The sequence below is a fragment of the Plasmodium gonderi genome (genome assembly GCF_002157705.1).
Source record: "Plasmodium gonderi DNA, contig: Chr12, whole genome shotgun sequence".
Lineage (NCBI taxonomy): Eukaryota > Apicomplexa > Aconoidasida > Haemosporida > Plasmodiidae > Plasmodium > Plasmodium gonderi.
In genome coordinates this window covers 1,950,470-1,966,888 of record NW_021628937.1, presented here as the reverse complement: position 1 = coordinate 1,966,888, position 16,419 = coordinate 1,950,470, and the positions used below count along the sequence as shown (strand labels likewise).

Genomic DNA, 16,419 nt, shown 5'->3' with positions numbered 1-16,419 from the left:
CTTCTTTGCTAATGCTTTCGATTTGCCCAGTTTCTCCTTCTGCTTTTTTTTGAATCTCGTCTTCTATTGGTACATCATCATGGCCTACTACACACGATTCTCTGTTTTTTTCATCTTCCTTCACTTTGCTTTTTTCATATTCGTCCACTTTACTTTTTTCATCTTCCTCCACTTTGCTTTTTTCTTCTCCCTCCACTTTGCTTTTTTCATCTTCCTCCACTTTGCTTTTTTCATATTCGTCCACTTTACTTTTTTCATCTTCCTCCACTTTGCTTTTTTCTTCTCCCTCCACTTTACTTTTTTCATCTTCCTCCACTTTGCTTTTTTCATATTCGTCCACTTTACTTTTTTCATCTTCCTCCACTTTGCTTTTTTCTTCTCCCTCCACTTTGCTTTTTTCTTCTCCCTCCACTTTGCTTTTTTCATCTTCCTCCACATTGTCTTTCTTCGTCTCATCCACATTGTCATTCCCTATTTGTTCCGCTTTCCACTTTTTGCTCTTTTTTGAACTTCCTTTTGCCTGATCATCTTTTTTTTCTTTTTTTTTTTTTTTCTCCGTTCTTTTTCTTCGCTAGTCCTTAATTTATACATGGTATCCATTTCTAGAAGTGAACTTCCTTCATATTGTAGAGAATCATTTAACTGGATCTGCCCCTTCCTCCCCTCGAATTTCTTGACCTCTTCACCACATTCCGACATATTGCTATTTTTTCTTACATTTTGTGCTTCTTTCTCATTCGGTTGACTTATCTGGGTGCTTGATTCGTCTGTTTGTGTATCCACTTTGTTGAATTGTTCCTCAATATGTTCATTTTTATCACTGCCAAAGTTGATGCTATTATTAAAGAGGCTAGTGTTATTACATCTACCTTCTTTCAACCCCATGTTTGATTTTATATTCTTCTCTTTTTTTTTATTCTCTTCATATGTTTCACTTAAAACATCACCCTGAGAAAAACTTTCGCAAGCTTTGTCTCTTCCTTTTATTGAAACTTGATCAACGATACATTTTTCACTATTTTTGGTGACATCTTTTTTTTTTCTATTTAATTTGTTTATATCTAATTCGTATTGTCGTTCTGTTTCGTTTTTTGTTTCCTCCTGTGAGTTTGATTTTTCTCTTTCTTCATAACCCTTTCTCCTCTTCTCCCTTTTGTGCTTTTTTTTCTTTTTTTCTTTTTTTTCACCACTTTTATTATTGACATAATGCTCATTTTGATTCACATTCGGGATATATAGATCTGCTACATTTTCTTCCTTAACAAGTTCCTCCTTTTGTTTTTCCTGATCATTTTCTCTCATCCTGTCGCAATCCTTTCTCCATGCATTCGATCCTGCGTTACGGTCTCCATTTTGGAAACTTTCCTTTTTTTCCTTCTTTTTTCGCCCCTTTTTCTTCTCTTTCTCTACTAGTGATCCATCTGTGTGATGCTGATTTCCCTCGCACTCCTCCCCCTCCTCCTTTTCCTCATCATTTTTTAAATAACATGTGCTTTTTTTTTTTTTTCTTTTTTTCTTACCTGACCTTGTAATATATTCACTTGAATTGTCACTTGAAAAATTAGACATTTTACCTTAACAAGTCAGGCGAAAAAAAAAAAAAAAATATATATTATTTTTTTTTTTTTTTGTTCTTTTATTTTTTATTTACTTTTTTTTGTTTTCATATTTCTACAATTTTATATTTCCACGTTTTCATATTACGACGTCTGCACATTTCCACGTTTTCATATTACGACGTCTGCACATTTCCATGTTTTCATATTCCCACGTCTTTACATTTCCGTTTTTTCGCACTTCCACATGTTGGTGAATTGCAAGCGCGTTGTCTTCAGAGGAGATATTCTTTTTTGCTTCTGAAAGATTCACGAGTTCTTTTGCAAAGGTCACATAATTTTGCACCTAAAGAAAAGTACATAAACTTTCCTTATTTGTGATGTAGCTTATTTAATTTTTTTATTTTATTTATTTTTTTCATTTTATTTATTTATATATTTATTTATTTTTTTTTTTTTTTTGTTTGTTCTTTTTTCTTTTACGTTCCAGTTTTTATGTATTTACTTGTGAAGAAAAGTGCGTTTGCGTAGAATTGTCAGAAAATGCTATTCTACTTTAAGTTTTCTCCTTCTTTTAAAAGAAAAAAAAAAAAAAAAAAACACACAAATGTTCGAGATTTATAAATCTACAAAAGGAGAAAATATGCAAATAATGAATCAAAAGATTACAATGCATTATAGAAAGAAGTTTGAAAAAAGGTAAATTTTGCAGATAATAAAAGTTGAGAATATTTTCTTATAAAAAGAACTGAGAGATACTGTGGGGAATAAGAAAAAAAGTATATATATAGAACTAACAAGGATTTTTACTTTTCTTTTTTTGCTATCATCTGTTTTCAATCGAACAAATGAATAAGGACATGGACTTGATGAAACCATACTTTCCCGCAGTGTTAAAAGGTAAACATTAATTACACCTTTCCCCACAATTTGTGAAACATTTGTTCTTAACTTGTGTAGCATATACATATTGTGGGAGTTCCCTTTTTTTTTGTTGTTCTTTTTTTTGTTCTTTTTTCTTTATACATAAATGAGTCTTAAAAAATTTAGACCAGTTGCGGATCCATGCAATCAAAATAGTTAAACATAAAACTGTTAATACTTAATAATGTCTACACATGCACATATACGCTTACATAATACTCACACCTTGTGTACGCACGCGCAGGTTGCGAATCTGTGTCAGATAAATTTTTCAGCTGCCTAAACGAAAACTTACAACCTTATGGAAATGAGCAATCAGCCAGTGAAGGAATCAATCGATGCCAACCCTTAAAATTAGTAATGCATTTTTCATCTTTTTTTTAAGAAAACATGACAAAAAGATGAGTTCCATCTGATGCATAGACGGAATAATACGTAAAATAAAAAAAAAAAAAAAAAAATACAGTGTTCATTCTGATAACCTGTTCTACCATTTTGTTGTAAAAGAAAAAAAAAAAAAAAAAAAGGTGGAAATTATTTTTCTTCTTTCCCTTTTCCATTGCAGAATTATGAAAAGTGCATGGAGGAGAAGTTGAAAAAGGTGAAGAAAAATTCCCTCATGTTTTTGACATCCTACAAAGGGAATAATGAATAGGATTTCGAGAATTTGCTGTGTGGGGGATATCTACGGTACGAGAAAAGCAAATCATGCTTGTTCTATTTTACTTTATTGCCCTCTTATTGAATACAATATGTTAAAAACTCTAAACGAGGATATACTAGTGTAGTTTTTACAGTTCGATTTTCCCTATTTCTCGTAACTACTAAGTGTGTTTGCAGAAGTTGATATGATAAGTTATGTGAGCTTCTGGTGTTAGCAAAAAAAAAAAAAAAAAAATACTTTTTTTAGCATAACTCGATTTAATTGCACCTATGTATTGTGTATGTGTGCACGAAGACACGTTCAAACATAATCATAGCAGCAATAAAGTGTCAAGGGAATAGTGCTTCCTTTTTTTCCAATACAAAAATAGAGATTTATTTTTTTCAAAAGGGAGGGTCGCACATATTAATGTGAATAAAAAAATATAGTTTTGTAAGTAACACTTTATTTTATTTTATTTTATTTTTCGTTTTTGCATACACAACAGTTTCTTGTATGCCAAAAAAAATAAAAAGAGGAGCCAAGAGAATGAGTGAACAAATCTTTAAATATTTTTTTAGTAAAATTTGCATGAACGGGTCATATTTTTTTTTTTTTTTTTTTCCTTCTTGTTAATATAATTTTTTTTTTTTTTTTTTTCCTTCTTGTTAATATAATTTTTTTTCATTTTTTCATACGTCATTTTTATTACGTGCGCAAACATTTTGTGTACATTTAATATCACCAACAAAAGGAATCATAAACTCTCTATATCCTAACCACCGTAAGAATTGAGAAATTTCTTAAACGTCAATTGTTTAAAACATCAGCGGAAATTCGAATAAGAAAGCACTTAAGCATTCTTAAAGAGAACGCGTATTCATTCTATAGGATAGGAACAAAATGAGTGTGGTAAGGAAGGATCTCAATTTTTGAACAAATTTGAAAATTACATAATTGAGGATGAGGGGAATTGAACACTTCAAATAGAGGAATGCATATATGCACATTTATGTATGAATATGTATACCACAACAACACCACACTACATTGTAGCAGCATGTTTTCAAATAGGGATAATACCTTCCATCAAGAGTCTTCTAGCAATAAATAAAACGAATATTATCTGTTCAACTTCACTCGATTGTGTGAAGCATTCTTTTTTTTTTTTTTTTTTTTTTTTTTTGCTACAGAATACGTTAATGGCCCGTAAAAATTATAACGACTACAAATTATGTATGCAGTTGAATAAGAGCAATGGAGATGCCAAGGCAAAATGCTCAAACTTGTTCGATAAAGCAATAAACACGACAACGCAAATGTAAGGAGACAAAGGGAAAAAAAAAAAAAAAAAAAGCAAAAATAACTAAGCTGAATGAAAAGAGAAGCGAAAGGGGAGCACCCCACACACACACACCACACTTGCACACACCTATTGACAATTACACCATTCTCTTTCTCATTTTTATGACAGAATTTCTCGAGAATGCTTGTCACACACAGAAGAGTTATATAAATGCTTTAAGCATTCGTTTCGTCTAAGTTTTTGCGATAAAGAAGTTGTTGAAAGGTTGCAGAATTGTCATTCAAACATTTATAAGTTGATAACGTCGTAAAAGAATGCACTGTTTTGTGTTATTCCCCCTGTGTTTCCCCTCCTCTTTTTTTCAAGCTTCACATTGTTAGTTTTTTTTTTTTTTTTTTTTTTTCTAATGCTATTTTATTGCAGCATTTTACTTTTTAACCTATTGCATGATCCTGTGAGAAAAATATAAAAAACTCATTTTTATCATTTACCACAACCAAGAATAATGTGCACAGTATGCACAGACAAACCTATTTTTCCCGTAAAAAAGAAAAAGAAAAGTGCAAAAAAAAATTTCCTAAAATCATCTGCTGTAAGATAGATGGACAAATATGAAAATACAAAAATGTATTCTCTTGTGATGGTAATACGAAACACCTTTTTAGAAAAACAAAAGGAAGAAAAAAAAGGAAGAAAAAGGGGAATAAAAAAAAGGAGGAAAAAAAAATAAAGATGAGAAAAAAGGTTGCAAACATATTATGCACAAGTTTTACCATCGCGTTTAAATTGCCCTTTTTTAAAAACAGATCATGTACGCACGCTGATATAAATGATTTCATTTTATATGATTGGCATGCATTATTTCTATATATATGTACATGTACACCTGCCTATGCCCGCTTGGAGGTTCACAAACGGTCCGTATGAATTCATTCTCATAGTGGTGGTTGCGAGCTCTAATTGAATGGACTCTTGAAAGGGGCAAAGATGAAAAAAGAGTAGCGAAAAAAAAAATTAGCTAAATTACGGATACAGAAATAGTGAGCAATAACAAGTTGCAACACGGGAGAAAAGTGAACTCCACTTATATATTTTAATCTTTTGTAATTTTAGAAAAATCCGTGCTAAATTTTAAGAGATCATAAACCTTTTTCATGATACAATGGAGAAAAAGTGCATACACACAATTTTTTTTTTTTTTTTTTTTATTTCTTTATTTCTTCCAACCCCTCCGTTTTCATATTCCTGCGTCAAAATATTCTTGAACAAATCTAAATGAATGATATGTTCGGTTTTTATTTATGGTTTTTACCATATTCCTTTTCTTTTTTGTGAAAAAATGTGTGTATATGTGAGAAATGCATGTCTGTTAAGCCACTATACAATATACACACATGCAAAGAAATGATTATTAAAAGACCACGAACGCCTCACACAAGATCAGGACGCCCTTCATAATTTATTCATGTGAAACGAAAGGTCCCTCCCCATATGTGTTTATATACACATATAGATAAAAGTACTTTTTATGTGGTAGTCTTCTTGTTAACAATTTTTAAATTGTAAACACACCTACGAATGAGAGGTTTTGAAAGCCTTAATTTTGATTTGTATATTTTCCTACATTTTTCAAATTCGTTTCTAACATTTTTCACATTCTTTTTTATATCAATTTTTTACGCTTTTTTTATATCATTTTTTTATCCTTTTTTTTTTATATCATTAAGCCTTTGTTTTTGTTTTTTTGTTTCCCTATAACCATGCTTTTGTCGTTGTTAACAAGATTTAAATAAACGTTTTAAAACAACGGTCATGCCATGAGGAAATATTGATACATGTGTTTCTTTTAGTTATCCAAACGTTTATTTAATTTGATTTGATTTGATTTGACTTGATTTGATTTGACTTGACTTGATTTGACTTGATTTGATTTGATTTGATTTGACTTGATTTGATTTGATTTGACTTGATTTGACTTGATTTGATTTTTTTTTTCCTTCAATTCTTCATTTTGTCACCAATATGTCACCCCTGATTTTAGTTTCTCTTTTACTTTTTTTTTTTTTTTTTTTTTTTTCCCGACATGTAAGGATTTTCAAAATGATAAGAAAAAAATTTCTTAACTATAATTTTTAAAGCCTTATGTAATATAAATTGTATTGCTATAACCCACGTGGCCTCAGATATACAGGGGCACGCTAACCTACACAATAAATATATATATATATATATATATATATATATATATCCATCTTTTATGGATAAATAATTATGCAGTTGTACATGTGCATTTGCTTATGTGTTTATTAAATCTCACACATTGTCGAAAGCATCGATGAATCACGAATGGAATGAATTGTTCATTTTATTTTTTTACATATTTACGCTGCATTCTAAGGGAAGAAGGACAAAGAGCAAATATATATTTAGAAATTCTCAACTTGACGAATTTACGTAGGTTTGTTCATATATATAAAACAATCCTTTTTTTTTTTTTATGACAATTGGTGCGCTTATAATGTAGCATTATCATATTAGATATCCGATTGCACGTTCCATTCTAATTTTTGTGCTTTTGCCTTAACTTCCATTGTTTTCATTATGTTTTTCTTTTTTTTTCTTTTTTTCTTGTTTTATTTATCTAACATTTTAAGACTCATACCTTTAATTCTATCCACACTATATTTGTCCTTATTTAAAAAATGAAGATTTTCACGAATTTTTAAGGCCTCTTTTTTTTTTTTTTGATTCCATTTCGAGGTCTTTTTTATGTGTTCTCTCTATACCCACCCCGATTAAAAAGCCATGTTAGAGATTATTCTATATTTTATGTTGTTCATGATTTTTTGGATTTATCTGACGTTTCTAATCCAATTGTCGACTTTTTTTTTTTTTTTTTTTTCTTATTCCATAATATGAATTTATGTCCCCTACTATATTTTATACATACACATCATATATATATATATGTACATGTACATGCACATGTATACGTACATTTTTTTTTTTTTTCTGATTCCGTGCGTGTCCCCACGACTGCGTTTTACTTTTTTTTTTTTTTTTTTTTGCTTTTGCTGAAAATATGATCCAATTTTCCACTCTTTTCAACAGCATGTTTTTGTCCAAAATTGTGTATGAATCTTCACACCCATGACACATGACAAAAGTGGCACATTTTTAACATCGTTCATTTCACAAAGCCCTCATGTCGTATGCTACATCGGTGGTTTATGTTTGGACTTCTGTTTGGACTTCTGTTTGGACGTCTGTTTGGACGTCTGTTTAAACTTCTCTTATATAATTTTCCTCCTATGCCTCGTTTTCTGCATTCCATTTTACACATCTTTCGCACGTGCTTAATAATCGCATTTTCCACGAAGAAAAAATGAAATTTTTTTTATTAAGGGAAAAAGTAGTAATGTAAAGCAAAATAAAATACAGTAAAAAGGGCACCAATTCACAAATTTATCAGTTTACAGCCCAACCAGATATTAATTCATCAGCTCATCAATTCATCAGCTCATCAATTCATCAGCTCATCAATTCATCAGCTCATCAATTCATCAACACGTCAATTCGCCATTTTGTCAGTTTACCAATTCATTAATTTTTTTTTTATTTTTTTTTTTAAAATAATATCGTAAGCAAAACACACTAATTGGTTTAAATATATTTGTCTATTAAGAGAAAAACTAAAAAGTTCACATTCCGTTTTTCACCTTTTATCTTTTTTTATGCATACCTTTTTTTTGCTCGTTTATGAAAAGTTTTTTGCATTTTTGATTTTTGATTTTTGCTTTTTTGAGTTTTGCCTTTTGGAGTTTCCGCGTTTTTGCGTTTCCGTGTTTTTGCATTTTCTCATTTTTGTGCATTAGCCTTTTTGCGCATTTGCATTTTTACATTTTTGCATTTTTACATTTTTGCATTTTTACATTTTTGCGCATTTACGTTTTCGCGTTTTTTATTTGCTTTATTTTTTATTATTTTAATATTTTACATTAACCTCTTTTTCTTCCCATTTTTTTTGTTCTCATTTTTTTGTTCTCATTTTTTTGTTCTCATTTTTTCTTCTCACTTTTTCTTCTCATTTTTTCCTATCACTTTTTCTTCTCACTTTTTCTTCTCATTTTTTCCTATCACTTTTTCTTCTCACTTTTTCTTCTCATTTTTTCTTATCACTTTTTCTTCTCATTTTTTCTTCTCACTTTTTCTTCTCATTTTTTCTTCTCACCTTTTCTTCTCATTTTTTCTTCTCATTTTTTTATTTTCTTCTACCATACCCTCACCCTGTACCACTTTCCTCTCACTTGCTCCCATACACGTTTTGAATTCTCGCACGAATCTCACTTCGAATGTAAAGGGCGCTTCTTACACTTTCAAATAATTGTACAAAAGAGTTCACCAGTGAGCATTGGTTTAATTTTAAAAATACTTCATTCACACACACACATACATACATATACACACACACGCACGAACACAACACATGCACAAGTACCATTTCTTATAAGTGTACTACTCCACGCTCGCTCAAATATGATTGCATTTTATTCCATTTACCGTTATTGTCTTATTACAATATAATTGTACATGAAATTAAAAAAAAAATTTTTTTTCCAATTTTTTTCAATTTATTCCAATTTATTCCAATTTTTTCCAATTTATTCCAATTTTTTCCAATTTATTCCAATTTATTCCAATTTTTTCCAATTTATTCCAATTTTTTCCAATTTATTCCAGTTTTTTCCAGTTTTTCCCTTATTTTCCTTACATTTTACACTTTCCATCTGATATATTTTCCCTCTTTTTGATTTGCAACATCACATATATATAGCTTTATTGCTTATGTAAAGCATGTGTACATATCACAAAATATTAGATAATCAGGCACTTGAGTGTATGACAACATTCTAATTCATATACTTATTTCATTCTCCACCACCACTCCTTGCACACGTTACCAATTGCATACATAGTCTATTTTGCATTTTAAAAATATTTCAACTTTTTTTTCTTTTTTTTTTTTTTTTTTTAAGAGTATTAATTAGTGTCTGGATTTTCTTTTCATTTCTTTTGTTTCTGCTTTGCTTCCGCTTTGGCATCTAGATGTGCGTATGGAATGTTGCACTGTTATAGCTCCTTGCGCTGGCGGAAAAAAAACTGTTCCCATTTTTTTGATTTTCGACATATACAGAAGAACTATGTATACTCTTGTTCACAGTCCTCCTTTTTCTCGTATCATACATATCGATAAAAAAATGTAGAAATAAATTTCATAAAATGAAAAAAATATATAGGGGAACGAAAACAGACGAAATATTTCAGGCACAGAAAAATAAGTACAACCATTTAATAAACAAAAATAATATCTACAACAATATTTATTTAAATTTCGAAGTTTATGAAAAATGGAGAAACCCTAATATTGACGTAAGTCACAAAAAAAAAAAAAAAAAAAAAAAAAAAAAAAAAAAAAAAAAAAAAAAAATAAAAAAAAAAAAAAATAAAAATAAAAAAATATCAATAATATTATTTATTTAAATTTCGAAATTTATAAAAAAAGGAAAAACAATAAAATTGTCGATATAAAAAAAAAAAAAAAAAAAAAAAAAAAAAAAAAAAAACCATGTACAAGTATGTGTAAACACATTTGAGACGCATCCCTTTTTTTTTTTTTGCAAAAAATAAAAATGCTTATTTGGAAACCTGTCATTTCGAGGACATGGCTACAACCCTGACCACATGGAAAAAACATATCAATAAACACGAATACATACGCACTATCCATTTTTTTTTTTTTTTTTTTTTTTTTTTTTCTTCTCCATTTAGAAAGATGAGCATAGCCATTGGAATGACAGATCATTGAGTATAGTTTTAAACGCGGATTCTAATTTAATGGACAAGGAGGCGAAGCATCTGCTGAGAAGGTTCGAAATGAGAAATTATCACTCACGAGCTGCTTTTGATTCTCATTGGTGGATTAGTAGTTATGAGTTTGTATCGCCCATTTTGCACCGCCCATTTTACACCGCCCATTTTGCACCGCCCATTTTGCCCCGCCCATTTTGCACCTCCCATTTTGCACCTCCCATTTTGCATGCTGACCATAACAGTTCCCACACGACAGTAGTACCTTTTTCTTCCTATCCACAGAGGGGTATCCGATTCCCTGAAGCATCTGATATGGGTGAGATCAAACGATGTGAATTACTTCGTGATAAACTTCCCACACTTCTATGAAACAACAATTTACAACACCTTTGGAGACAAGATTCCATCTAATTTATCGAATGATTGTCCAACCTTTTGTGGAGGGATATTAGGATTACAAGAAGATATTATGTGTGTCCAAACTAAAATAGAAGAATTGGAAATTGAAAATAATGAAGATTATGATAACTTTAATATTAATGATTCCACAAGCAATATATTACAACTTTTATTTAATAACCCAAATGAAAATGAGAAAAAAAAAGATCGATATTTATTACCTGAACACAACTTTTGGATAGAACCGAAAACATTGAGTACCCCAAATTTTGGATTAACAAATAATAATAAAAAAAAAAAAAAAAAAAACTTTTATATTGAAAATGTTAAGAATAAGTTATTGAAAAATAAAAAGATAGACAATTATCTCAGAGTTGCATCTGATTCAGTACTTCCATACTCGAATAACTTTATTTTCAGGAATTTATCAAATCGATTTTACAAAAGTAAGGTGGATAAATTGGAAAAAATAAAAGTAGAAGAAGAAGAAGAAGAAGAAGAAAAAAAAAAAAAAAAAAAAAGGGTTGAAGAAAGTGATGGTAAGGGAGGAGGAGGAAGATCTATGGCCAATGCTTCTGGAACTACAAATGGCAATTTAGGAAATGGAACCATTTGTAATTTGTCAAAAGATGATACATCTAATATTGGAAATATCCATCTTAACAGTGTGGATGCAAGTGAAAAGTCTGCAAAGTGTGCACAAGAAAAACAAAACAAGATGAAGGAAGAAGGTGCAGAAAAACATTGTGAAAAAAACTCTATTTGTAACAGAGATAGAGCACATAAGGAATCGAGCTTTAAAGTATCTAATTGTAGTGAAAGTGAAAAGAATATACTTATTAAAGACGATATAATAATTTTCCACAATGGAGGAGGGAATGATACGAATAATGATCTTGATGAAGACGGAAGGGATCCCGGGGAGGAGGATGAGGAGGTGGAAGAAGAAGAAGAAGAAGAAAACCACATTACAACTGATGGTACTTCTCTAAACCAGTATTTTAAACAGATAGTGAATTCCTGTAATGATAATAAAAATGGAAAATTGTTATTAACGAAGAGAGAGACATTCGTGGAGGAGATGGAACAGATGGAGCAGCAGGGAGTAGAAGAGGAGGAGGAGGAGGGCAATAAAAAGAAGAAGAATAAGAATAAGAAAGATGAAATCGAATTGAAGAAGAAAAAAGAAAAGGAAAAAGAAATTTATGAATCGAACAAATACTTGCATATCCAGTGCTACATGACGGAACAGTACATAATAAGTAAAAAACAAGCAGACAAAATGAATAAAGCCAAATTATATTTAAGAACAAGGAAGAAGAAAAAAATGGAAAAAGAAGGAAATTATCATAATAATACAAAAGCAAAGTCACATTTGGATTTGAAGGACAAAATTTCGGGTGTACTTAATTCAGATGATTCTTCATCGAATTACACAAATGAGAAAATGTACATTAACATAGTAGGAGAGAATAACAGTATGAACTATCGTTTGAAAAAATATGCTAGTTATAACACAACAAGAAGTTTTTTTAAAAAAGCTTTCAGTGTAAAACGCACGAAACATAAAAATGAAAGAAAATTATCTGATCATATTTCTTCTTTGCTGAAAAAAAGCTTAAGCAAGGACAGCAAAGAAAAGAAAGATATGATTTCCAATAAAAAAATGGCATGCCCACGGGATAGTAATAATAATAATGGTACTAGAAGTAATAGTAATAATGGAAGGAATAGTAACAATAGTCATTGTAGCATTAAAGAGGAAGGAAAAAAGAAAAAAAAGGTAGCACTGTTGAATAGATCCACTAGGGATTGGTGGTTGTTGTCTTCCAAAAATGCAAAGACGGAAGTGGAACAAGAAGTGGACGCTGATTCACAAACAAATATAAGTTCAGATAAAGAGATCCATAATGTTAGAAGGAGATCAGGAGAATCACAACAAACATGCTTTGAATTCGATGCCTACATGTCCCCAGATGATCATGTTAATAGAAAAAGAAAAGACAAGCATGACATGAAGTGGGGGGACAAGGTGGAGGAAGAAGAAGAGGAGGAGGAGGAGGATGGTGAATCCATTATTAAGCTAAGCGAATTTAACGAAGATAATACAATGAAAAATAAAACAAATTTACTTTTCTCGAATCAAAAAGAATTAGTACGAAAGGGTATGGACAACGAGAGAAAGGATGATAACAATAAAAAATCTATTTTTGATAAATTGAAAAACTTGTTTTACAAAAAAAAAAAGTCGAATGATTTAGACACCGAAATAGGGAAATATTCTGGTACTCCCCATAATGAAAAATGGGTTTATTATCCCAACAATCAAAGGGAAATATTTAAACATACTGAGGACGACATTTTGTTGGACCCTGGGGGAAGCCTCAGAAAAAGGGATCCCATCGACAGTGCACAAAAATGGGATGGTAGGCCAGAACTTTATAATAAACAAGAACTTGATAATAGGCTAACATGTGAGGAGGTGAAGAAGAGTCTAGTGAATGGGATAAGGACGAAAAGGATTGTTGGTGGAGATGAAGAACACGATGGCATTTCTCGCACCATCTGTTTTGACAATTCAGGGATGGAAACTCATTATAGCACGTTTACTTCGGCAAGAGGTGCAGAAACGTCGAATCCAGGTGCAGATTGTGCGATGCTTCCCCCACGTGGTTCTCTCACAACTGTGGATAGCTGCAGAAGGGAGGAAAAGTACAACATAATCATTAGCAGGCACGAAAGAAGGAATCACCAGGGTCAGGGGCAGCTACAGGGTCAGGGGCAGCTACAGGGTCAGGGACAGCTACAGGGTCAGGGGCAGCTACAGGGTCAGGGGCAGCTACAGGGTCAGGGAGAGATGCCCAATGACCTGGTGAACAAAATGGATGAAGATGGTGCAAGGAAGAAGGAAGATAAAGAGGAGGAGGAGGAGGAGGAGGAGGAGGGAGAGATGCCGTTCCTCAAATGTGCAAAAATAAGTTCACCTCGAGTGACATCTGTAGATGAAATTGTTAAAGGAGAAATGGAATCATTGATGGATGAGTTAGAAAATTTTCAACTTCCAGCAAGTCATATGTTAAACGAGGAAAGGAGTGAAGAGAGTGCAAATGAGAAGAGTGGAAAAGAGAAGAGAAAAAAAAAAATAAATTTCAAAGATGACAAATGGGGCATGCTTGACAAATCCGACAAGAGCGACGAAGATCATCACGGGTCAGAAGAAGAGATAAAAGAAAGGTGTGATGAACTCACAGATATGGAGAAAAAGGATAGACAGAGGAAAGAATCAGTATACAGAGAAACTAGTGAAAGCAGGAGGAAGATAATGATGATGAAAAAGGGAAGGAGAAAAACTGAATCCAAAGTTGAGACGACAGGAAAAAAAGGAATCTTAGGAATGGGAGAAGGAGAGATGCATTCAAGGGACGAATCAGACAATGGAGATAATAGTAAAATGAAAAAGAAATATGCTGCAGTGGAGTATAATAGTAAGGACAATTCTAATCTGGAAAAGGAGTTGTATAGCAAATTTTATGAGAACGGTAGTACAGGAGCAAGTAGCTTAGGTGTTGGTGTTCGTAGTGGTGTTGGCAACATGTGTGGAAGTAGCGAGAATTGCAACAACACCTTGGATAAAAGTGGAATGAATAATGGAGATATGCATGGGAGAATGCATCAAAAGGGAAAAGGGGAGAAGGGGGAGGGACAGCATAATAGTAGTAGTAGTACCACCACCACCCTCTCCCCAAATGTATACAATTTGGAAGACGCAACTGAACTGACGGCTCTACTAAATGATAATGGAAAACATGAAATAAGAAAACTTCTATGGGCTATAAATAATAATTTTGGAAATGATATAGAATTTGCACCTATAATTCCAAATTTGTGCATAATTTTATTAATATATTTCAAAGCATCAGTAGTGTATTGTATCATTCACTGTTTAATAAAAAAGGGAATTGATACTATAAAAAATAAACAAGTACCATTTTTTATATATAAAAGAAATGATTTTGTAAAATATGTAAAATATGTTTTAAATTCATTTATACAATTTTTGCCAAAATGTTATCATTATTTAAGAAAATTAAATTTTGATTTGGCTGCCTGGACAGCAAGATGTATACAAGATGGTTTTTCAAGAATGTTACCATTCGATTTTGTTTTGAGAATTTATGGAATATATTTATTTGAAGGACAGAAAACATTATGTCTGTATTGTTTAGCATTATTAAAATTTTTTGAAAATGATTTACTTAAATGTAGAAATATTGAAGAAGTGGAAAATATTTTATATCACATATGTATGCATCCATATTTAACAATAAATGAATTAACGCATATTGCATATCGATTTAAATTAAAAAGTAAAGAAAAACAATTAAAATTTTCAACAAAATGCCCATCTCCATATCTCATGAATGTAAAAATGAAAACATTTTATAGACCAAGACTTAATGATTATTCTCGATTATTAAATTCATTGCACTGGCAGAATATATGGGAAAAGTTACCAAGTAATTTTAGATCCTTAGATCCTGTTTTAACTTATTCTTCAAAAACAGATGGTTATAGTTTTCAAGTTTTACTAGAATTAACAGAAAAAAATAAAAAGAAACCTATGATTCTTATTTTAAAAACTTTTGATCATGACTTGTTGGGATTCTTTTGTCCATTTTCATTAAATAGAGATATTAATTTTGTTAACTCATCTGATAAAAGTTCTGCTTTCGTTTGTACTTTTAATTCCAACTTTAAATTTTACAAATGGTCAGGTAAAAATAATACTCTCGTTCTTATACGCGATGGAATATATATTGGTGGAAACGACATTTCCATATTTATTGATAAAGACATTAAAATTGGAAAGACTCATGCCTCCGAGTCCTTTCAATCTCCACCTCTTACATCCGCTGAACACGACTTTCACATAATGGACATCGAGGTGTGGAATTTGAAGTAATACTCTCACGCAGTTACATCGATCCCATTCCCCTCCTCGTGATTATTCTTATGTCACTTCTGCAGAAGTGACATCGTCAGCACCATCTGGTTAGCAACGTGTGTGTATGGAAGAGGAAAAGAGGGCGAGGGGGAGGTGTTTTCCCAAAAAAAAAAAAAAAAAAAAAAAAAAAAAAAAAAAAAATTAAAAAGGCATGCAAATTTTCAACAAAGACGACTAGAACGCAACAATATATATATATATATCTGTGAATGCAAGATGTGGGAAAATTAATGAGAAGCACACGACAGAGAGTGGTAGAGATGTGAAGTGATAAATACATGTCACGAAGACCGAAGAAAAAAAGTATGTTAATGTGTGTGTGTGTGTGTCCCTCTTTTACTTACCATCAGAGGCTTTTTGCACAGCTGAGTTGTTAAAAATTGTGCATACAATAGGTGTGGGGTGATGAAGTATAACACGAACATGCTTCTTTGTCTTCATTACATGCATTCACCACGCCATCTACTTAGTGCTTATCCGATTCACCATTTCTATGAGGCATTACCCTATTTGTTTAACTTTTGTTTCCCCTCTTATCACCGCATCATTATCACAGATTTTTTTTTTTTTTTTTTTCTTCTCCGTCATCCATTTTCTTTCCATTTTTAATTAAACTTATTTAAAATTAATTAGCTTTAATACAAAAAATTGTTTTACTCCAATGTCAGTCTCTTTTCTTAGCGTTTACATGTATATATATGTATATATATATACA

At 31.3% G+C, this 16,419-nt stretch overlaps 3 protein-coding genes across 3 annotated transcripts; all 3 read left to right on the top strand.

The window, feature by feature from the left end:
- Positions 1 to 2,404: 2,404 nt before the first annotated feature.
- On the top strand, positions 2,405 to 3,135 carry PGO_124060 (hypothetical protein, conserved; the record flags this gene model as incomplete). Its single annotated transcript, XM_028689196.1, has 3 exons — positions 2,405 to 2,456; positions 2,725 to 2,837; positions 3,046 to 3,135. 3 exons carry the CDS (start codon positions 2,405 to 2,407, stop codon positions 3,133 to 3,135), a joined length of 255 nt encoding a protein of 84 aa, XP_028544997.1.
- An 891-nt stretch (positions 3,136 to 4,026) lies between these two features.
- On the top strand, positions 4,027 to 4,739 carry PGO_124050 (hypothetical protein, conserved; the record flags this gene model as incomplete). Its single annotated transcript, XM_028689195.1, has 3 exons — positions 4,027 to 4,035; positions 4,317 to 4,444; positions 4,598 to 4,739. The coding sequence occupies 3 exons, from the start codon at positions 4,027 to 4,029 to the stop codon at positions 4,737 to 4,739; spliced, it is 279 nt and encodes a 92-aa protein (XP_028544996.1).
- A 4,970-nt stretch (positions 4,740 to 9,709) lies between these two features.
- On the top strand, positions 9,710 to 15,662 carry PGO_124040 (TLD domain-containing protein; the record flags this gene model as incomplete). The annotated part of the gene is made up of 3 exons (XM_028689194.1): positions 9,710 to 9,859; positions 10,259 to 10,356; positions 10,583 to 15,662. The coding sequence occupies 3 exons, from the start codon at positions 9,710 to 9,712 to the stop codon at positions 15,660 to 15,662; spliced, it is 5,328 nt and encodes a 1,775-aa protein (XP_028544995.1).
- Between the last annotated feature and the right edge of the window lie 757 nt (positions 15,663 to 16,419).